This window comes from Ischnura elegans, chromosome 9 (assembly GCF_921293095.1).
Source record: "Ischnura elegans chromosome 9, ioIscEleg1.1, whole genome shotgun sequence".
Lineage (NCBI taxonomy): Eukaryota > Metazoa > Arthropoda > Insecta > Odonata > Coenagrionidae > Ischnura > Ischnura elegans.
This window is the reverse complement of record NC_060254.1, coordinates 112,612,276-112,635,638: the sequence shown is the minus strand read 5'-3', so window position 1 is coordinate 112,635,638 and position 23,363 is coordinate 112,612,276. Positions and strand designations below refer to the sequence as shown.

General features: G+C 40.7%; 1 protein-coding gene across 10 annotated transcripts in view; it reads right to left on the bottom strand.

Annotated features, from left to right (window-relative positions):
• LOC124166034 (dystrophin, isoforms A/C/F/G/H-like) overlaps nt 1–23,363 on the bottom strand; it is a 957,857-nt gene that overhangs the window by 548,373 nt on the left and 386,121 nt on the right. For all 10 annotated transcript variants that reach the window (XR_006866384.1, XM_046543616.1, XM_046543612.1 and 7 more), the window contains 3 exons: nt 22,353–22,520; nt 19,604–19,711; nt 18,180–18,360 (listed from right to left, as the gene is read on the bottom strand). Coding sequence is in view for 9 of the 10 variants with exons in the window: in XM_046543616.1 (XP_046399572.1) it covers nt 18,180–18,360; nt 19,604–19,711; nt 22,353–22,520 (457 nt within the window). In the remaining variant the exon portion in view is untranslated. The remainder of the gene's footprint in view (nt 1–18,179; nt 18,361–19,603; nt 19,712–22,352; nt 22,521–23,363) is intronic.

The following is a 23,363-nucleotide window of genomic DNA, read 5'->3' as shown; positions in this document are numbered from 1 at the left end:
CCATAAAAATACTGTTTTCTGCCATACAAATAATTTAATTTGATATTCACCATGATACTAATATTACCAGCGCAACTTGCAATTTTCCGAAAAAAACTTGGCGTTTTTTATCTTATTCATGTAGAATCACACACCACCGTCTGAATAGGCGCGTGGCGGGGAGTGTTAGGGCAACGGTCGTTTAAGTATAAGAAAGGAAACGCTCGCAAGAAATTACGCCTAGAATTTATAAAAGTCCTTTTAATGTTCAGGGGAAAAACGAATACCCATACCTATCCGTTCGCCTAAATCCCTCTCTTATTTTATCGTTTCTTTCGCACCTGGAAATGTAGTGTGGCTCTAATATTATGTTCTCTGTGTCGCTCTTAAAGATATCCATTCTCAATTGTTCAAGCAATCTAAGCCCAGCGCGCAGCCTCCGAGTCTCCAACGCCTCCCAGCCTAATCCGCCCGTGAAACACTTTCTGTACGCCCGCTGCAGTTTATGATAAATCGCGCACCTTTCCTTCACATTTTTTCAATTCACGGACAAGGTCCTTCTGCTCATTCACTTTCTCATCCAAAAATCTCCCCACAATATGCTTGAAGAATCCCGACTACTTCGGGTATATGCCACAAATATTCCTTATATGCTTTCCCCACGATAGGTTCCAAGTTATCTTAATTCCCAGGTACTTCACTTCGGCCGTTGCCTTTATGTTAATACCATCCACATTATAAGCATTGGGCAAGTTGTCTATCTCCTTAATCTAACGCCGTGCATTTGCTCAGATTAAGTTCGAGTCCTCACTCTTGGCTCACACATGAAAGTTCTTACAATCCGATGATAGAAGGATGAATAAAAACACACTTTGAACATTTTCACTGAATTTATTTGAACGAATTCATTCATTTCGAACGCCTAAACGAATTCATTCATTTCTAACAAAAAATACATGTAGACTCATACTTGTGGGATAATTCAAGCTCCAGTAGAAGCAAGGATGTAGATTATCATGCCACGTGGTCCGGAATAAAATTTCAAAAGAGGCTGCGAAATGACTGCAGAGTCCGTCACAATGCCCACGGAAGGCACTCACTCACTCCCTCTCGAGTGGAATGTTTACTCCTTCGGACCACTTGAGGACCAAGGAAGGTTTACCGCTGCCTAGTCCACGCTTACGTCCACTCCACGCCTTCGTCACAAGACATGACGGCCTGATGAAAACTGCCGTTGTGGGAGGGCGGAAAGATGAGAGGGAGAGTTGCTTATTAGGGTGGGAAGAAGAGCAGGCGGACGAGAGAATTGGATTGAGATAGTGATAGGCTTGGTGACTGCGGAATGACCATCCAATTCCACACCCTCAACTCGGATGCGGACAGATGATTTAAAATGCAAAATAGATCACCCAAAGAGCTCTCCATTCTGAGAATGTGTATCTATCACAGCTCCGATATTCCCAAAGTCTCTCGCCCGCCAAAATCACGCTCTGCTCCACCTCCAACCCAGGGGGCTAGAATGATCGCTAAATAGGGAATAAAATAGAGACAAACTACGTATAAATCAATGCCCCTATAACGCTCTCACACATGGAGGGTTCCTGAGGACTAACGGCGAAGAGAAACGGCGGCCCAAGGGGACAAGAACAAACTGAGGAAGGCGTCCGTCCCTTTGACGCTGCGTGAACATCAATAGAGGGGATAGTATCTTTTGCGTCACACCGATTAATCAAAGATTCAAACGAAAGGATCGAAAAGCGCATTGCTTCCGGAAGTGCCCCAATCCACGTCCCACCGTTCAGCAACCCACCCATCCAGCAAAGGGTTTGAGGTCCGAAAGCCGATAAAGACAAATGACTAGTGTGGAATTTCACTTTAATACGCATAGTACGTGTGTTTAAACTCACTATTAATGTTGGGATTTCCAATGCAATTTCCAGAAAGTATAATACGGAGAGCTTTTTATTATCTCGGCTGTCAATGTAAAAAATTGGAAATGACTTCAATGAGGATCGAAGTTCCGCTCTTTGCAGAATCATGAATTGCAGCATTTTTATAAGATTCTGAAGGTTCAAAAATAGGCATTTAAAAGTAGATTTTCAAATTAATTGATTTTGTTTTTGTAATCAAACAGAGAGCGCCAACTTGGAACATGCTGGCATTGGCAATTTTTTTATTTGCTGGTTATGGCGATGTTACGCGTACATACTCTCATATCTAAATCCTCCGAATTTGTTAGCGATAACGCATTTTGAACATAAAATATCCAGAGTAACAACCTGGAAGAGCTCAGTTCTCGGTCTTCTTGCCACAGAATCAACCAAATCATATCTTTAATTAAATTCATAATCCCTCAAATCCTTGACTGCAAACACAACAAGGCGAACATATCAATAAGTACAAATAACCGAGAGGTGGCCTGCGTAAAGATCAGGAAAATTATAAACCGAGGAATTCTCCCACCTCACAAAAAAATGCTTCCCTCAGGAGTTTACCCTCCAGAGCAAGAGTTAATGACCTCAGTCTTCCAACGTAATACGCATGAGACATCTTTCACAATGAGAACAGCAGTATTATAAAACCACATGATCGCTACTCACTGACAAAATCTACCAACTTAAAAGTGTACTTAACAAGAAATAAATGACAAGCAATCAAATTAGAGATAGAGTCAAAAAATGGCAAAGAAGATTATTTCTTCGAGAGGAGGCGGACAGCATGCGCGGGATCTCCCCTCTACCTCCGAAAAATAATCATTGCCTCTTGAAACAGGGTCCTCACCGATTCAGAAGCCAAGAGACTCGCGTGTGAGCCACCTACCACAGAGACAATATGAGGCACAACTACAAAAATTAATGGCTACCTAAAATCTCTCAATTTTCAAGAGTAACGATCGTAAATAAGCATCAGGAGTTTCGTGGGCGAGTGAAGCCACGTACTTGACCAAGAGTCCAGCCCCTCAGACAAGACGAGGCAGACTAAACACGCCATCGAAATAATCCTTCCCTCACTAATGTCAACTGCAGATAATGCTGCGAGTCACCATGATAAAAACTACAATTGGCAATTCCCACACTTCAATGTAAAACACCACTGCTGACAATGGTTTCGACAAAAAATGTCATTTTAAAGTCACCTTGAAACAAGGATACATCGCAATTCCACCACTTCACGCCTGAAACTATTTTATTCTGTGAGTCACAGGACAAAACACGCAGGCGATACCACGGGAAATGACAGTAACAATAACATAAGTAAATCCAGGTAACTCGGAACCAAAATAATCCCTTAATACATCCTGATCAAGCCCGGAGGGCCTGTTTACGTTACATTCAGCGCAAAGTGGTGGAAATTGCTCCACGTGACCAGACAAACGGCGGACGGGGGAAAGGTGTCGATGACCGCGCATGCCAAAACAAGCAAGCATCTTTAACGTTAAAAATGCAACCCGAGAAAATACAAGCTCGTCTCTTCCCACGAAAATAGTGTCCCTTTATCTGAAGTGATATCCGTGGGCGTGGTTCAATGCAGCAAGACGAAATGACTAGCTGAGAGAATACGACGTGAGGACAGTCCATGCCACACCAAATCATATTTCAAGGCACTTGTCGGTGATTATTCATTTCATTTGAATCAGGTTAAAACCAAAAGTATTAACGACCATGCCGACCGTAAACAGTAATAAGGTAATGACATCACCAATAAGTCTCCTACCAAAACAAACAGACGTTTGGCAATGAAAAATGCAATCAAAAAATAATCCAGCCCATCCTACGACAAAAATAATTTTCCACAAGTAATGACCTCACCATGAATCAATAACTCCAATTAGCCACGGTATAAAATTGACGTCCAACCCAGGATTCAATGTTATAATTCATCATCACCAGTTTATTCCCCTAAAATTCGTAGGTATCTTTGGAATCCATGCCAAATGATCTGAACTATAAGACATTTGGCGAAAAAATCAGCCTTAGTAATGAGAGATGTGACCAAAACAAATCGCGTATTTCGCCATCAAAATGATCCCCTAATGACCTAGGCCACCTTTTTCGGTGTGATCCTGGTCTTGGCACATATTTGTAGTCGCAAAGCTGAACATAAAATTGGGCCGCCATGAGGATAAGGACAAAGATCTAATAACCGTAAATCACGCATCAAAGCAAACGAAAGGAAAACTACCACAACGAGAAGCGTGACTTTAAAAAAAAGGGTTAACAAACACATGAAACATTTGCATTTGCATCCAAGAGGGCCTCTCCAATGTATGCATTCGATAATTCACATATGAAAGTATAGGGAAACACACTTAAAGAGGAGAAACGGCCTTAGATGTAAGAGAGTAGCAACAATACGCCAGAAGCACCATTTATGGAAAAACATTTACCTTAAAAATAATGAAACCACCGGATTTATCCTCACCAGAATAATTTTCAGTTCCTTTCTGCTGGCGTGAATTAATTACCCGTGGTCGAAAAAATTAAAGTGTTACCATGCAAGGAGAAGAGAAAACGTCACATTCCTTTGGTTACAATAAATGCAACTTGCTCTTTTCCCATAAAAACAATAATTCTAACTGGGCGAAACCTCTGCTCGCTCCCCGAAAAGCAGGATGGTCCAAAACAACTGGTCCTTCGGTAATATAAATGAGGCTCTTGTCAACACCACTTAACTTGTCCCCACAAAAATAAAATTCCCACATCGTAGAACACCTTTTCTGATTTAATTAAATTATAAGATTAACTCACCGATTATTGGATAGAACAACATGTGAATTCGGTTATGAAAAATAGCAACGATTGCAACACTACCGGATTTCTATGATCAAAATAATGTGCTCAAGTTCTCGTGTCAGGTGTGAAACTATCATCAGTGGTCGGAAACGCGTGCGTGTAGCCATAACCACGAATATATGCCAAGCACTGCCTCCGGACAGGTACGAGTAGGAAGTAAACCACCAGATTCATCCCCACCATTGCAATGCACTCGTTCAGACATTATGGAATTTTTATGGCCCTCTCCGCGCAAGTAGAGTGTGGCAACGAATGAAGAGTTGGAGAAGAAATGCCTCGGCAGAGAGAGCGAGTACTCACGTCATCCGGGAAGACGACGGCTGCCTCTACATGGTCCCCCACATGGAGAGAGGCGCGGCAGACGACGAGAGCACGGTCGAGGAGGAGGGATCCGATCCTTCCTAATATATTCCCACACCGCTGCGATGCGCGCGCCCGCTTTGCGTCGGACGTGTCGTGCTCGCTCGCTCGCTCGACTGCCGCGACCGCCTCCCTCACAACGTGCTCCAACCGGCGCTCACCAACTTTCAATTTTTTAACCACGCGGGCACAGGGTCACCCCGTTCGGAATCAAGCGAGATAAAAAAAGCACACACCACACACGCACGCACTGCAAGTAGTTCCTCGGTCGTGGGGTTCGTAGCGCCCTAGGTGCGCCACAGTGTAGGAGTAGCAGGAGCAGGCGGACACGCACCCCCAGGAGCGGAGAGAGAGATATCGACGAAGGGGGATGCGGGGGAGGGGGGGGGGGAGAGAAGGGATTTTAAGGGTATCGGGAGAGAGATGCGGCGGGGGGGGGGGTGGAAGCGACGGTGGCGACGCCAGGTGGGAGCGGGAGGAGTTAGGGATGCAGTGGCGGAGAGGGGGTGGGCGTGGAAGAGGGGAGGGGATCAGAAACAGGGCTGCCAACCGATGGGAAATATTCCCCTCGCCACACCAATGCGGGCCACTGACAATGCGCACAACACAGTTTAGGAGGAATAATTCAACCGCAATGGCAACCAGCAGGAAATGACTGAAATTCAATATCTCGTCGTCCGCAAGGAGCGAAAAATCGCGTTATTGAACACACAATAAATCACTTTTTACGGCCAAATAAATTATGCATTCACATTTCATGTTCTCTATGTCTTCAGGGCCATTACTTTACAATGACTAATACAAGACATTGATTGATTGATATGAACGATAAGAGGGAAATTCTCGGATTCCAGTAAATGCACCCTATTATTGGCGATTATTCATTTGTCAAACAGGACATACTTTATGTACATAAAAAGCTTATATAAACATTTAAAAAAATTAAATGAATGTCGTCAAAAATTTTAGATATTAATTCGATAACATCATTACGATGTGATATGGTATAGCGGGCGGTGAATAAAAATAATATCATAAAAAACGACGTTTGGCGATATGAAACAACATTGAAAACGGTACAATGCTACGATATTTAAGTCCGTACATTATTAAAGTCCGTAAAGCTCTCAAGCGACACATGAGTGATTCACCCACGAATGAAAAAGACACACGCGGGTCTAACTTGTGAGAAAATACAAGAAATACGAGAAAATTATAAAAAATCTAAAAAGAGACAAAGAAAAACCTTAGAGAGGCGTTGAGTGAATTCAAATCAAAAATATTGGGCGAATATTTAGACGATAACTTTAAGGCTCATTCGAAAGGGAGGTAGAGGGAAATAGCGCTTCAGTCTCTTCAATCATAAATGAACGATGCGATAGAGTGACGAACAATCGAGATAAAGCTAATCTCTTAAATAACTTTTTCCATAGCGTCTTCACTAATTTCAAGACGAACATATCCTCACCTTTACCTCGACTCCATAGAGGTTCCCCAGAAACTCTATACTTGACTCTACCAAGAACAAATGCCGTCTATCTGCATTTCAACTAGTGGTTTAGAAAAACAACTCGGCTCCATTAATCCAAAGGAATCGCCAGGCACTGATCACATTCCAGCTCGAGTACATACGGAATCAGCATCAGAGATAGTGCCTTACTCGAAGATATAGAGTTCGATAAATCCCTAGCAGAACACATACGGCCGTATTCATAGTTTCCTTAGTAAGCTACTAACGCCCAAGTAGCGTTCTAAGTAGTAGCACACTAGCAAAATGGTATTCATAGATCGTTAGTAAGGGCTACTAAGCTTAGTATGCTACTATCTTAGTAGCCGGTTCTTAGTCGCCCTCCGGCCTTGTCTAAGGGAGCTACTAAATATGGCGGGCCGTTGTGGATGATCGAACTCCGGTTTATTTGTATACTGTTATAGAGTTTTGTGCATTTGTGCCAAAATGGAATACGAGAATCCATTCTTCAAGTAAGGCAGGCAACGTATGTAGTGTAATTGTTGACAGGAATTGAAAGTTTTTCGTAGCTGCGAGGAAGCTACGACTTGCAGTGAACTTGTGCCTCTAGTGTAAGTGAACACAATTTGTACATTCAGAGCGCCCCTAAGTGAATTGATTGTATATAGACGATGAAGTAAAGAGTGAAGCGACAAGTGAAGTGATTTGTGAGTGTATGAGCTTCGACAAAATTATTTATTTCTTTCATACTGGTTTAAACATTTCGATCAAAGATATCTACTAGCTGTTGCGAAGGCGATATGTTTCATATTTGAAGCAGTTGTTCTTTAGGGATACAGCAAACGATTATAAATTTTCATTCGTTTGTACGTTTTTAATTTGTGTTTGATTGTATTACTTATTCTAGTCACTTTATCGTGAGCTTTCGGCAGTGTTTACATTTCGCGTATTTCGTTGCACTGTTATTTTTGTTTTGGTTACGGTACGAGTGATAGTGGAGAGTGAGATTGGAAGTTAGTTGATGTTACAATTCTGGTTTAAAAATTTGTTTCAGCCTATTTATTTCATTGTCTACGTAATGGTAATGTGAAATAACATCAACTGATTCTAAATCATTAGTGATGAGTGGAAAGTGAGATGTGAAGAATTCTTTCGAACGTCAACGAGTGCAAATTCTTTTGGTGTGTGCAGAGTGATTGGAAAACTGATTATCATTGTTTACTAGAGTTACGTTATAGCGTTTTAAATTAAGTATGAGTCAAGCTTTTCATTGAACCAGTTGATTCAGAATGTACGGATTATAAGTGTCATAAAGACAGCTCGTGAAATGTGAAGTGAAATGTTGTGTGCGTTGTAGTGCTATTTGTGATATGATCAGCAATAAATAAGTAAAAGAAGTTACGTTAATTATGCTTAGTTTTTTACATTAACCACCTCTAGCAAAGTATATGCCGTATATTTCCGCACGCTGTCAATATTTGAAATATTTAAATGTAGCGAAGCAGATTGTTGTTTCCTTGACTAACATTTTAGGAGTTGCAAACATATGTTACTAATTGCTCGCACGTAGGTGTTTGTAACGTAATAAATGTGTATCATTCACACATTTATCTCAACGTTATTTTCTTAACGTTTCATTTCTGCATTGCAAAAGTTTTCGTTTCTACTCCGACATTGAGGTGTATTTCTGCTTTCCGAATACAGATATGTATAATACTGACGTTGCTAGTTATGTTTTTCCATACTAATCACGCATACACTAATGGAAACAAATATCGGAAGTGCCAACAATACGCAATGTATATGATCAATAAATATACGGCCGTTTGTAAAGCAATAACTGCATCTCAAACATACAAATGCTTCGGTATTACTCATAAATCTACCCTTTCCCAAAGGTATTGCATAATTTTTGTGCACAGCAATCAAAAAATCTGTCTGAGATGCGACATCACATCGAATTATCCATTATGAAGAAAAAATTTCAATGCATTTTGCTGATTCAATTTCTTTTGTTTGATAGTGTTACGAATTTTCAGCGCCGCGGAGGAGTCAGATGCAGTGTTGTCAAGCGTAGCCTAGCGGGTTGAACCCAAATCGCTACCGAGTATCGGCTGCCGAGCTGGCTAGTAGCATACTAAGTTAGTAGCTCTTAGTAGCTCACGTAATACAGTCCATGAATACCATATCTTAGTAGGCGACTAAAAGGTCTTAGTAGCTGACTAAGTTAGTCGCCCTACTAGCGTGTTTTAGCGGAAATCTATGAATACGGCCGATAGTACCTAAGGATTGGAAAACTGCGAAAGTCACCCCTATATTTGAAGGGGCCTATGAAAAACCTAGAAATTACCGTCCGATTTCACTCACTTCTTCAATTTCTTGCAAAATAATGGAACATATCATTTTCAGTTCGATAATGGGTCATATAGATAGCCAAACTCAGTTAGCAAAAAACAGCACGGATTTAGAAGTGGGAGGTCATGTGAAACTCAAGTAAGTACGTACTCTTCGTTCACGAAATCTTAGCCGCGGATGACAGACATGTTCAAGTCGGAGCCATATTTTCAGACTTCAGAAAGGCATTCGATAAGGTTCCGCATTTAAAGCTGATTCAAAAGTTGGAAGCATACGGTATAGATACGCACGTAATTGGTTGGATCAAAGATTTCCTAAACGATCACGAACATAGGGTAGTAGTTAGGAAGGAGTTAGCACTGATAGTATTCAAGTTACCTCAGCAGTGCCCCAAGGAAGTGTTATCGGTCCTCTTTTTTCCTTATTTACGTTAATGACATTAGCACCGCGGTCACGAGCGAAATCCGCCTCTTCGCGGATGATGAAGATGTACGCAGAGAAATAAGATCTTGTTCTTTCCCGGCGTATGACGCTGGTGAAATTTCCTACTGGCTACCTCTGCCATCGAAACGTCGGCCTACAATGAACTCACCCGGTGGTAAACCCGAGAAGACTTCACCTGTATACAGAGAAGGTTATAGCCATTGCGATACATTAGCATTAGAGAAGGACCTCGATGGCATAAATGAATGGTGCAGGGAGTTAGAATTAAATCTTGGTACGTGTATGGTGATTAATATTTTGGAAAAATGATACGTCTTGAAGAAGGAGCGACACCGCTAACGGGATTCAACTATCAAATGCCGAATTCGTAAAATACTTGGGGGTCACCATTACTCGGGAGATTTCGTGGAGTAAACACATACGTAGAGTATGCGGGAAAGCTAACCGTAAACTGGGATTTGTAAAATGAATTCTCGGTAAACGCCCAAGAAAGGTGAAAGAAATAAGCTACCTGACTCTAGCGAGGCCTCACTTAGAATATGCTCCTAGAGTGTGAGACCCTTATGAAGTAGGACTAACAGCTGAAATCAATCGAGTAGAGCGCAGGGCGGACAGATTCGTGATGAGTTGTCACGACAAAAAGTGCAGCGTTTCCAGTATATTACGCGAGTTGGGATGGGAATATTTACAGGAGCTCGAGTTGACAGTAGATCGAGATATAGGCTAAATTTACTTAGTAAATTCTAAGAAGATATTTTCTCAGGCGACGTGAATGATATCCTTCGTTTACCGTCGTATTATGGTAGAAGTGATCATGAGAAGAAAATAAAAGAAATAGACTGCAAATCAGAGAGATTTAAAATGTCATTATTCCCTCTTACTATTAAGGATAGCAAAGATATCTCAATTAATAGAATTAATGGCGACACTCGCTAGGACGACTCATTGCATTTTTCCCATAGTTCTTACCTTGCTTGGATTTGCTATAAGAATTACTTACCATTGGCAGGTTTCGTCTTTGCACGAATATACATGTACATTTTGCTCTTGTGCGTAATATTCCTATGACCGTGTGGTGTGCATGTGAAAGTCCAATAGCATGCTGCATGCTGGTGATTGGTCCCCCCCTGCCAAACACCCTGGAGGTGGCTCGCAGGGTATTATCTTCATGTAGATGCATTAAGTGCAAAAAGTATTCGGGCAGCTCTGTTTCTAGCTAAAATTTCCATTTTCCCTCTGTTGCGCGTTTATTTCTCGGTGGAAGTGATTATCAGTGTGTTCTATAGATTTTCTTCACTCATACATACACTACAAGTACAGCAACAAAATATAAACTTTCGAAATTTAAAACAAAAAAGAAAAACAGCTTCAATTGTGTCCCACAAAAGTTATCAGACACCTGAACTTTTCACATTAAGTTAAGTCATAAGGCTGAAGGTGATATGGCATTGAATGGACCAATCTCGATGTGCCTCTAGAGGGTATTTTTTTCCATTCTTCTGGCAAAGCAGTCTCGAGGTAATTCTTGATAAATCTATACCATTCCCTAATATTTGTCTCCAGAATACCCCACAGATGCGATATCGATTTGAGGCCTGGTGATTGTTGAGGGGTGCTCAACTGCTTGGATGTGTTATACGTGCACGATCCATATCTTTGCCGTTCGTGGGTGATCATTGTCCAATTTAAATATAAATTTGTTTTTATAAGTCCCATTTTTTTCAGCTTTAACTAACAAATTCTGCCTCAGCATTTTGATGCACACCTTGTGGTCCATGATCCCTTTCAGAAAGTGAAAATTTCCCACTCCAGACAAGCCCATGCACCCCACACCATCACAGACCCACGTTCATGCTTCACTGATGCTTTCATGTTCTATGGATAAAGCTCAGTATTGTTCCGATGCCATATCATTTGGCGACCATCGGAGCAGAATATGTTGTACTTGCTCTCGTCAGTGAAAATCACGCGATCACACAATTCTAAAGGCTCAGATTGATGTTCCCGAGCGAAATCTACCTGCCTCTTGCGATTGACCACGCTGATCCACGGCATCCTCCTTGCTACTCGGCTGTGGTACCCGTTCTGCTTCAAAATATTCCGGACGTTATTCTTTAATACGTGCAAATCACGCTTCTGTGGGCATGTAAATACCTTAGGAACGTTAGTTTCAGGGTCCTTCTTGATCTCCCGGTTGAATCGGTTGTCAATATCAGTCAATTTCCGTGGCCGTCCGCTTCGGAGCTTGTTTAGGACATTCTTGGTCTTCCCGAACCGATTTACTACGTCGTACACAGTCGACCTAGGTCGTCCCACAATTTCAGCTATTTGATTCTGTGATGTGAACTGATTATGGAGCTGAATAATGAACTTTCGCTCAGATTCAGTCGTCTCAGTAGCCCATCGTCCCATTTCTGTCAACACTTCAGTTCGCAGCTCAGTCCAAGAGACCAGTGCGAAACGCGCGTAAATCGTCGAGTGTCCGAGTACTCTTTGCGCGCGAAAATTTTGCATATTCGTCGATTGGATTCAATTTCCAGCATTGTATTGTCAGTTTTTCCTTCTTTAATTTATAAACCTTTGCCGGAGCAGTCAATGATAATGCTAGAATCATGTTGAGTCTGAAGAACAAGTGCAACTAAGTCAACATAGCATAAGTGGCTGGGAACAAGAGCTGTCCGAATACTTTTTGCACTCACTGTAGATTCATCATGATGTAATGTCTGGTTTTTTCCCGGCGAAAAATGTCAACGAAGATATATCTGGTTTCACACGGGGTAAGGTCTTCCATATCTACTTACGACGTTTCGATGCGCAAATCGCCCTTAGGATTGCGCAAATGCTCGTGCCACGGTTAAGGGCGGTTGCCCTCTCAGAGTCTCCTGATTGGCCGCCACTCCACTCGGATTTTCATCAGTTGGTGCTGTGCTGTCGCATCGCGATGGACTCTTCCACCAAACGATCCCAGAGGAGGCATCGAGAGAACTTCGTGTCTTCCCACTGAATCTTATGGTTTTCATTGACTGTGCTTGGCCTGTGCTGATTTTTCGGAGGAGTTCTTCCACCCTGGTCTCCATTTTCCGGCTCGTCTCTCCAATACGTATAGGTTTTCCCACATTCGCTTGATGTTGCCCCAAGAGTTTTCAGTCGGCTGGGTCCTTTGCCTTCACAAGCTGATCTCTCAATTTGGATGTTGGCGGTGGATAGCGTGGATGTCAAACCTCTTCAGGATGTTGGAGAGCTGAATCCTTGAGGATGATGGGCGAGTTGTACATCGAAACGTCTGAGGTAGAAACGGATGACCTAACCCGGCGTGAGATCCGAGAAATCTTCACTGCCAGCATTCATTATGAAATGAGAATTAAAGTCATTCATACACATCATCATAGGGAGATGCATTTTCGAAGAAAAAACTAAACTGGACACACTTTAATTTGGGAGACTTGATTTAAGTTCCAAATGTAAATAAATGTTAATAAATAGAACAATTTAAAAACAAGTTTTTATTATTTGAAATCTTCAACTGATCATAGCCAGAAGCTATAATAGGCCACCGCCGAAAGAAAGGTGATGTCCTTGATGCAATCCTGACGAAATTTCCTTCTTGGGGCCATTTTATAATGCCCCTAATTCCGCAGTGCGGTTTCTTTACCAGCGTAGCATTGACAGTAAACAATTGTACGAATAAAGAGAGACTGCAGGTGACACAAAAATAGCAATATGATTCTTTTATTCTTAAAACTCGTCCAGCCACTCGATTGAAAGATGAGAATTGGCACACTGCGTGATTCAAAAGTGAGAGGAAGGCGCCCTGCGGAGTGAACTGGAAACAGGAATGTTGGGAGCGCCGATAGCAAGAGGGGGGGGGGGGGTTCGTCGGTGGTGTGGGTGGGGGAGTGGTGGAAGGGAGGAGGGGATGAAAGGGCGCATGCGCACCGACTGGGGATCACTCACTCACTCACACACACACAGACTCTTGCACGGGTGCTGTGGAAAATCGCAGTTGTGGCAGGACGAAGTGTAGGGGCTGCATTCCAAACTTACTTTCGGGATGAACCATTTCAGAGTGAGTGAATAGTATTCTCAAGCTAACACCTTATATTAAATGCTACTTAAGCTTCTCAAGTTTTTTTTCATTTATTCGCTACCAAGAGTTAAAGTTGTGACATTATTTTCGAAAATAAAAGAACATTTCCAATACTCTAGGACACGTAAGATTCGGAGACTTCGAAATAAAAATACGGGAAAACACAGGGGACATGACGGAAGGTTAGGCTAAAAGCACGCCGCAATACTATTGCCGAAGCAATGTTCCATATTTTATGCTGCTTGTGTCTTTCTATTCCATTTATTTTATACTCTCCTACGAACGAAAATTCTTCTCCAAGTGAAGGTCGAAGTAAAATATTTCCTGTTTGACAAAAGAATGATAGAAAATTTTAGGGAGTACCAAATGAAATTTCGTAGCGACGCACTTTTCTTCCATCTAGATTTAGTTGATATATTTTATTGGTCGTTATAAAATAATGGTCTTTCAGGCATCAAATACAGCAGTTGAAGATGATATATTTGCCTGTAGGTACATACTGATGAGGGCACACACAGAGAGGGTTTTTGGAGTCATGGATAACTGATTATTTTAAACCGTTAAAACGTTCAAATTTTAGATTTAAAAATTCAATTACCAAGGGAGAGAGTGATGCCCAGACAAAGTTCATTTCAGGATGAATCCGAATTTATCAGAATTCTCGGAGCCCCGTTCCGTTTTGCGTGAGGGACATTTCACACGCCTCATACACCCTCGCCCCTGAGAGACCTCACACGCTTGCTTCGGAACACAAAATCAAGCCCATCAGTTACACTCCAAGCCTAAGCGAATGCCACGCTTTCGCAGAAGACAATTTCAAGACCGGAACTCAATCTTGTAAAATGCGACGTGGATCCTTGTTCTCGAGGACAACTTTGAAATTTGCTGTTTCAATAAATGGCCCCAGCGAAACGTGTTTCGAAGGAGGCGTTGTCCCTTCGGAGCTGGCGTGCTAGAGTCGCACGCATCTTCTTCAAGCTCCACCACGAATTTAAAGGAGCCATTCACGAAACCCGACGACGGAACTCGTTTGAAAAATTCGGAGGGACGACGAAGACATCCGGCGGTCGGCATTCACTCTCTCTCTCCTAATGTCACTGCAACGCAAGCGAAAGGAAAGGCGTGCGAATTTCGGTGAGACATCGTCTCAGTTTCTCCTCCGCTCCCTTCAGCATGAAATTTTCATCCGCCGTTCACCCGTGAAATCTTTCCCCGTGCGCGCGTCCAGATTAAAGAAAAGGTAAATAATATCTTGCACCAGAAGCTCAACCAAAGGGTCATGTGGAAACATTGGAAGGCCCACTTGGCCTTATTGCGAGGGCTCTTGTGAATTTCCGCGGTCCGTGTGAGTTTTAAACTGGAGATGTAATTTACGATTTGACCACGGGGTCATTCATTCCATGTCAGTTCATCCAGGCATGACACCCACCGACTCGGAGTTAGATAAAACTTGGCGATTTTCATCCTTCCGTGTACGAATGAAACCATGTATATGTTTATCCAGGTTCAATTTTTAAATCCAAAGAAGATAAACATACAAAATATTTTAAATAAACTGTAGCACTTTACATCATTAATGGGTTTAACATGGTTGTAGCTTTGTAAGCAGAACACATCAAAATACAAAAAGTACATATGTCACTCCAACTTAAATTACTTGCTTTTTTACTGATAAACACATTAATAATGTTTATACGTTTCATTTTGGATTAACAATCAACCATCACAATGTAGTAGGTACTTTCAAATTTTCTATGCATCAGCTAGGAATAGCAAAATTCAAACTTCGCCAGAAACACACGCTCCTGCCGCCAACGACAAGAACTCTTTTTCTGGCCCAGAATCCCGTTTGATGCCTCATGGCGAAAAATCCAGCGCTTCACTTGGGAGTCGCGACGAGGGTCACACGCGTAGTTATACACCACCTCCACGGCTTAAGCGGGTGCGTGAATTATCGTGTGACATATGAAGGGGAGGGGGGGGCACGCAGTTGGGGGGGGGGGGGGGCAACAAAGAGGGGGCGAGACGAGAACAAAGCGCCGGAGGATGCGAGAACAAAGTGTGGCTGGAGGGGAGGGGAGGGGGGGGGGGGAAATAATGGGAGGGAGAGGACTTTTTTAAAAGACGACTCTCGAGAAGTGCTGAGTGGGACTTGGAAGGGGGTGGGAATGATCACGGCGAGTGAATTGCTTTAGTGCCTCAGTCTAAGGGACACAAAGACAAGCAGAACAACGTCGCCATGGGGATCTATCTCCTGCTGCTGGCACGAGAAATTGAAAAAGGGCTCGGCGCACTTCAAGCCATCGTTGAAGTCATCACGAATATACGAAAGGTAGAAGGCAAAGTCAGGGTAGGAAAAGCGGCAACAACCACGGTCGTCCACTTTTCCCAAACAGCCCAAGCGTCCAGCATGAATATGCCACAGTTCCACGGCCTAAAATGCATACAATTCATGCATCCAAAATGCACTTATCAATTCACCGTCATTTACTCACTCCAAATACCGATCGTCCACGCCATTGCGTCGACGCCTCTCTTTTTGTACGTTTTACCTTTTGATATTATTTTCTATTTTTTATCTTATTCTGCGCTGAAGTGTTTCATTGTTATCGCTGAAATGGATTACCAATATTATACGTTTCCCACAGCCGTTTATTGCCTCACTAAGAGACTTAGCTTCCTTAGCTTCCTTGATTTTCGTTCTAAAAATAAAATTAATTCGGCAAGAATATTTAAATTCTACTCTTCTACCCCGCGCGACAAAATGTAAGCAAGTTCAGGGCAGAACCACGACAGAAAGAAAGACAATTGGTGGACAGAAAGAAAGACAATTGGTGGAAGAAAATACCCCGTAATCCCGTAAAAGGCTCGTTCCGCGATTTCATAAAACGACCGTTTTCGCTGAAGAATCCGGGGGGCTAGGAATCGGAGAGTAAAGAAGGTACGTACAAGGATCTCAGCTGGTGTCTTTCCAAGAGATCATTGCGTATTAGTCTCGGGAAAACAACGTACTTTTTCGATGTTTGAAAGCATTTAATAAAGGCATGTCCCAAATCGTATCCAAAGAAAACTAAATCAACTTCAATGAATCGTGCACTTACTTCCGTTGTCTTCACCAAATACTATTTGAGGATTGGTATGTTGAAGCACAGTTTAAAAACGTTGAATGTTAAATCCATACAGTTACAATAACCTTACCGCGTCGCGGCTAATCCAGCTTCCGACGCGCGGAGACGAACCTTGCCGCGCGACCAAAAAATCAATTTTATATCCGGCGTCGCAAACTTATTTCAAAGATACCTGTATGTACACCTTGAGAAATCTTCAAATAATGTTTTGATCTACATTAATTTGGTGACACTCTCACTAGACGTAAAATTTTGCTGAAAATGTGCCCGTCATTTTGTAAATGCATGGGAGGCATTTATCGAATTTTTTCTATAAGATTACGCCAACTGAAAGAAAAAACACCATGATGACAGATGATAGAGTTATTTATTCCGTAAGAATCCACCTTTAACTTCACCATCTACTTACTTTGGAAGATTTTCAGTGAAAATTGAACACGACCATTTTTATAAACATTTTCTCGCGTTTGAGCCTCTGTGTAAAGGGTGACCTCCACGTCAAATCAAACGCATATCCATAAATTTCGATCATTTTTGAATTTATATGCGACGTTTCAATTTTCTACCTCCAAAAAAGCCGTTTTGTAATTTCGTCCGGCCTTTCGTTCCGGCCTCTGTGAGACGGACGTTCAAGCTTCACGCTCGTGCGTGGCGGGTGGCTCGCTTTCCAGGCGTCGCTCGGAAGGCCTCGAGAAAAAAAACCCTGGGGCTCCCTCCCTCCCCTTCCGTTTTCCTTACACCTGTGAAATTGTACAGTGAAAGAAGGACCCTGCACTGGTTGCGACTAGGGATGGACGGATCCAGGATTTTTTTCAGATCCGGATTCGGATCGGATCCTTGATTTTCGGAGTCGTATCTTCGGGATTGGATATTTTCGGATCCAAATGCATTTTCAAATTCCTTATATTAAACGAAGTAATTATTCAAGTTTATTCTGGGTACATACAATCAAAGGAATGCTTTTTAGATTTTCACACACATTTTAACATTTTTATAAAGTAAAAATCATTTTTATAGGCTTTCAACTTTTTTTTTAAACATCTTTACATGCTCAGGACCTAAACTGTTACACTTGGGTTTGGAAATGAAAAAAGGAAAAATCTTCTAATAAACCACTGACCAGTGATGTAGCGTGAGGGGAAAGTCCAATGTGTCTGGCTATTTGAATGGCAAATAGACAAAGTAAGGAAAAATTTGAGACACAAATAGGTATGTATCTTTGCCAATTTATTCCCCTTGATGAATGCAAGAACAAACGATTCAATTCAAAAATATATTTTGATGCTTTAATCTTCATTTTTGGAATGGTTGCCAGCATGACTCAAGCATAGGCAAAATGGCAAGGCAAAATGAGCGTGCTTTGTGTCGATTACTTCTTTTTCGATGACTTAATGAGTGAATTTTTTGCTATTTTCACCGCTTGTGTTCACATTCATTGAACATGTGACAAAACTACATCTCAAAATTAATTATAACCCACTTGAAGAATTCAAGCGCTAAAATACTCGTTTACCCAATATGATCAGACTCTATGAAATCAATGGAAAACATAAATCTCTACTCACGAGCCTGGTGCTCATCTTTCTTCTCCGCCGCATCGGCCAGAGCCTTTGAAGGCACTTTCACACCCTCAGCTGGGGTTTCACGCCTATGGGAAGAAATGCTTTCTTTCCTTGGTTCCATCTGGATGTCTATGCTGAACCTTCGCAGATAACTCCAGTCTTCACGTAGTTGTCTAATTTTTTTCTGAGAATAAACAGTAAAAATTGCAGTGTAATTACATTTATAGCAGATATTTCTCATTACTTCAGTCCTCACATAGTTTTCTAATTATTTTCTGAGATTAAACAGTTAGAATTGCGATGTAATTACATTTATGATTGATATTCATTAACGATATCTTCCTGATATTCATTAACGACTTGCCCTTGATTGTTAATAGCATCCATGTCAAACCAGTCCTCTTTGCAGATGACACAAACTTCCTAATTTCAGCTAATGACATCAATGAAGTGCATCACTACGGTCAGCATATATTAGATTTAGTCTGGAATTGGTGTCTTTCCAACAAATTAAAATTAAACAGTGCAAAAACTCAGTCTATGCTGTTTAACCCGAATCATTCCAAAGATTTTGGAACATTGACACTGAACAACCATACACTGAGTCTAACTAAAACTTGTAAATTCTTAGGGCTACAAATTGAAAATACTGGGAACTGGTCCTTCCATGTAAAAGACTTGTGTTCGAAATTGTCCCGAGTACTGTATAGTGTGAGGTTCCTAAAAGCATCCTTACCTCACAAGGCGATGATGTCAGTTTACCATTGCAACTTTATAAGTAGAGTGACTTATGGTATTGTATTCTGGGGATCAACTGTAACGCTATTAGATACAATTTTCAAGATGCAAAAAAAGATTATAAGATGTATAATGAGTAAGCCTTATACTTATTCTTGTAAACCCTTATTCAAAGAACTGAATTTGTTAACAGTGCCTTGTATATATATATACCAACTATGTTTACTGATAAAAGAGAATATTAATGATTTACCAATTAATAATGATGTACATGAGCACCTAACTAGGTCTCATCGCCACATGCATGTTACCCTCCATAAAAAACATATAACAGCAAAAAGTCCCATTGGAATGGGATCAAAAATATTTAATTTCCTTCCCAAAAGTATTAATTTGATTAATTCTAATAGGGAATTTAAATCTTCTTTAAAGAAATTTTTAATTAATAAGTGCTACTACAGTGTAAATGAATTTTTAAATGACAAATGAACTCTGACCATTTTTACATTTTTAAGTGTTATGTTGATTACTTTGACGTGTCTTATATCTATGTTGTATTCATAAGATCCTTGGACAAATAAAAAATTTATTATTATTATTTCTTCATGCTCCAAATGAAAGAATATGTATTTATAAGAGATTTTTAATAATGATTCAACTAGAATTACAAAACCTTGAATTTTAGTTACCTGAAGATCAGGAGAAATTGGCTGTCTTGAAGCTTGACACTCCTTCTCCAAGTTTGTGAAATTTTCAAAGACTTCCTTTACTTCAGTCTCATGGTCACATAAACTGGCCTAGAATCATAATAAATGCATTCATCACTTGCCTACTCTCACATATGTTTAGAAATCTTAACATGCGGTTTTTCCTCTGAGGAAAATCTCAACTTTCCATGGGAAGTACCTATATCTGAATAATTAAATACATTTTAACATCATCACTTACAAACAAACACATCTTAAAGCAAGAAAAAGAAAATAATTTCATTTTGACCCACTAATGTCCATTTTTTTTCCATTCAGAACAACAGAGTGAGCTGTTGAAGCTACCATTATGAGCATAAGACACATAAGCCAGGAACAGTGGCGGCAATAAGGGCCCCGCTGACACTGCAGTGTGGGGGGGGGGAATGATGAGCAGGAAAAACATAAAAACCAGTTCAATTAACTTGTTTATAAGTTTGTAATATTTCAGAGGATCTCAGTGATTAAAAATATGAAATGTAGTTTAAATAAATTAAGTACATAATTTATCTACATATTCGCTCTTCACGACTTGAAAAAAAAACAAAGAGAAGATTTGGTCTGCCGAGGTGCAAGTGGGTATGCAGAACATGAAGAGTTAAAAACTTAACTTAGGCCAACTTCCGTTAGCGGGAACTTTACTCAGAAAGTGGGTCAGCTTAAGGCTAAACCAGAGTATTTCAGCGATAGATTGAGAATCAAGAACTTCAAGTGTTCGAAAGGTTGGTAATACTAATTTAAAGCAAGAAAGCCTTATATCCCTTCATAATTGCTGGTGATGCCTGCGGTGCAATCCCTAAGCTGTGGAAGAAAGGACTCCGTTCCTAGCGGAATATCTTAAGATGCATTCCCCGCATGATGTGATGCAGATGAAACAGAACTCTTTTACAACCGTTTCCCCGACAAAACCCTTGCAGTGCAGGCTGTTTCTTGAAATGATACTTCTAGAGGTAGGTAATGTGCTGTTAATGATGGCACTTGTGAAAAGCTGATGCTGCGCTTTTAGTTTATTTAATTAAAAAAATTCTTCATTATTTTTTTATGTTTTGCAGTCATTATTGAGAATGTTAAATCAATGAATTTTTACTTGTAAGTTTTGTTAGCCTTAGGGTCCATCAGATGCAGATGCTTTTTCATTTCTTTGTTGCGTACATAACCCATGAGTGTTATATTATAGTCACAGTTTCTTGCAGCTTCCTATTTCTTTACCAAGGAGAGGAGGACCAAGCCAATGTTATCAGTGAGTATGAGTTTTTGACATAGTTCTGGAGCTGTGGCTCAGATGGCTCTTGGGCTCACAGCTCCAATCGCACGGCCCATTTGACTCTCGTCGCAGGGACAACCACACTCCGCTTCGCTGCGCTCTGCTGAATAATGGGTGGCGATAAAATAGGGGAGACCATATAATGAGGTGGCTTTTGTTTCTGCGGCCTTGCTACCCAACATAAATTTTCTTTGCACTCATTTGGGGAGTGATGCTGACCGAAGACAATGTTTTCGGAAGATTAGTATTGGGTTTCTTGACAGGATGGTTAAGGCTTATTTTTCACTTGGAGAAAGTTAACCCAGTTTGGCTGTAGGAAGACAGCAATACCTTGTCTGCTGTGTACGGGCTTATCACCTATAATATATACTCTGAAAACATCGGTTGCTGTCTCATAAATTATAGCAGTATTTTCAGCGTTCAAGAATCTTGGCTCCATTAACCATCATTTTACTTCTGAGTTTACCGCGTCTTTGTATTGAGAAGATCTTCTGGTATCCACCTTACGGTAATTGAATCCTATTAACACGTTGCTTGCCAGAGTATTTAAATGCAAAGGGACAACGTGCCTGGGCAGAGGTGTGGAGATTGAAAATGTGTATGCGTCAATTTGGGCCAACCTCCTTTGGCTTGAGCATGGTCAAAAAGGCAATGTTTAAAATAAAGCATTACCAAATCACGTTACGATAAGTCCATTCATATGAAGTAACGAACAACCACTGACAACATACTATCAAATACCTTGAGCATGCTTCAAAATTGTTTAAGCTGACACACCTGAATGACATTAATATTCGTCATCCACCCAGAACGCTTGGGAAAAAAAGACGAGAATCCTCGCCATCCGTAAGCAACGTGTTAATTCTTAAATAGCACCAGTGTGGCAGGCTTTGTAAATTTTCCCAACTTTGCCATTGGCAAGCTCTTTGATCATTAACTGATGCCTTTTCGTAATGCAATTTCATTGAATGCAGGTATTTCATAGTGTTTAAAGCAATTATAATAATAAAAGCATAAACTTATAGAATAAATAGATTTTATTCCAGAATCATTTTTTGGGAACTTTTAAAGCCTTTTTTATTGATGCAAAAAACATCTCCTTTCGTCTGCATTTATGCTAAAGTTTATTAGATGGCAATGCCTCCGTCGCCACACCAATCCTGTTCTTATATAAGGGTAGACAACAGATTTATAGGCTACTGTTTGCTCCAACTCTGGCAAAGCAGCAATTCAGTACAGCGAGTGTTTATTTGAGCACCATGGGGTCTCGTTTCATCGAGGTTGCACTGCAGGTTTTTATACAGTATGGGAAGCCTTTAATTCACTTCCATTTGCATATAAACATAGCTTATATAAGGGCCCTACAAAAACTTTTTGGGGAGGGTGGGGGGGAGCAATCCTTTGTGCTGCCACTGGTCAGGAACTCACCTTTATTCGTTCAATCACATCTGGATTGCTTCCACTAGACGCTGACTCCAAGCCAGATCTAGCCTTGGCTGCCCAACTTAATGAATCATCCAGACGAGCAGTATATTTGGCAAGGGATGACAGTCTTCCTTCCACAAACTCTCGATGAGCAGACAGCCCTGAGCAGACCTAATAGAATTTAAAAAAAAAAGTTACTTTCACTACTGGTAGGGATTTAACGACAACTTGTGATTTTAAAAACTTGGATGTGGATATTTCCATTTCGTGTGATTTCATATTCAATTCTGCGACAAATTTCATTACAGACACATTACTGTAGCATGTTAGCAAAGAATAAAATTTATTGTTTCATGGCTTTAATCTAAAAACTAATAAAACCATTATTTACATATTTATACATATTTCTATAAAGACTGAAAATTCGCTAAAGATCTGCTATGTGCCAGAGTACCTAAATGACTAACGATGTATACAAAAGTGTATGACTAAGCGTTCTAAAAATAATGAGCAATTGTTAACCTGAAAACTATATTCCTCCCCAATACTAACTCTTGATTTTACACAGTACCCATATTTCGGTCCCTCCAACTGCGTAAAATCAAAGTTTTACTGTAAATATCATAAGTCAGTCATTATTGAAGTTTATAATGGAAAATGCATAAAGCATGGTGGATAAAATAAAAATCATGCTCAATTTTATTCAATATATGTAATAAGAGTGTACCATCACCAACCACAGGTCTACAGATTTCTGGCTTCATGCAGAGAATCTGATAACTCCTCAAAAGATCTCATCTTGCAAAAATTTTAAATCGCCAAATGAGTTTCATAGCACCAGGAAATTTCAAACTCCAGATATTCCAACCCAGGTAATATAAGAACATTTTTCATATGAGGTATTGACTGAGACCAAAATTAAAATAGCTTACAAGTGGGAAATATGCAAAATAGAGGATTTCAGCTTAGCCAAACACACATTCTTCCATTATCACAACATAAATGCCTACTTAC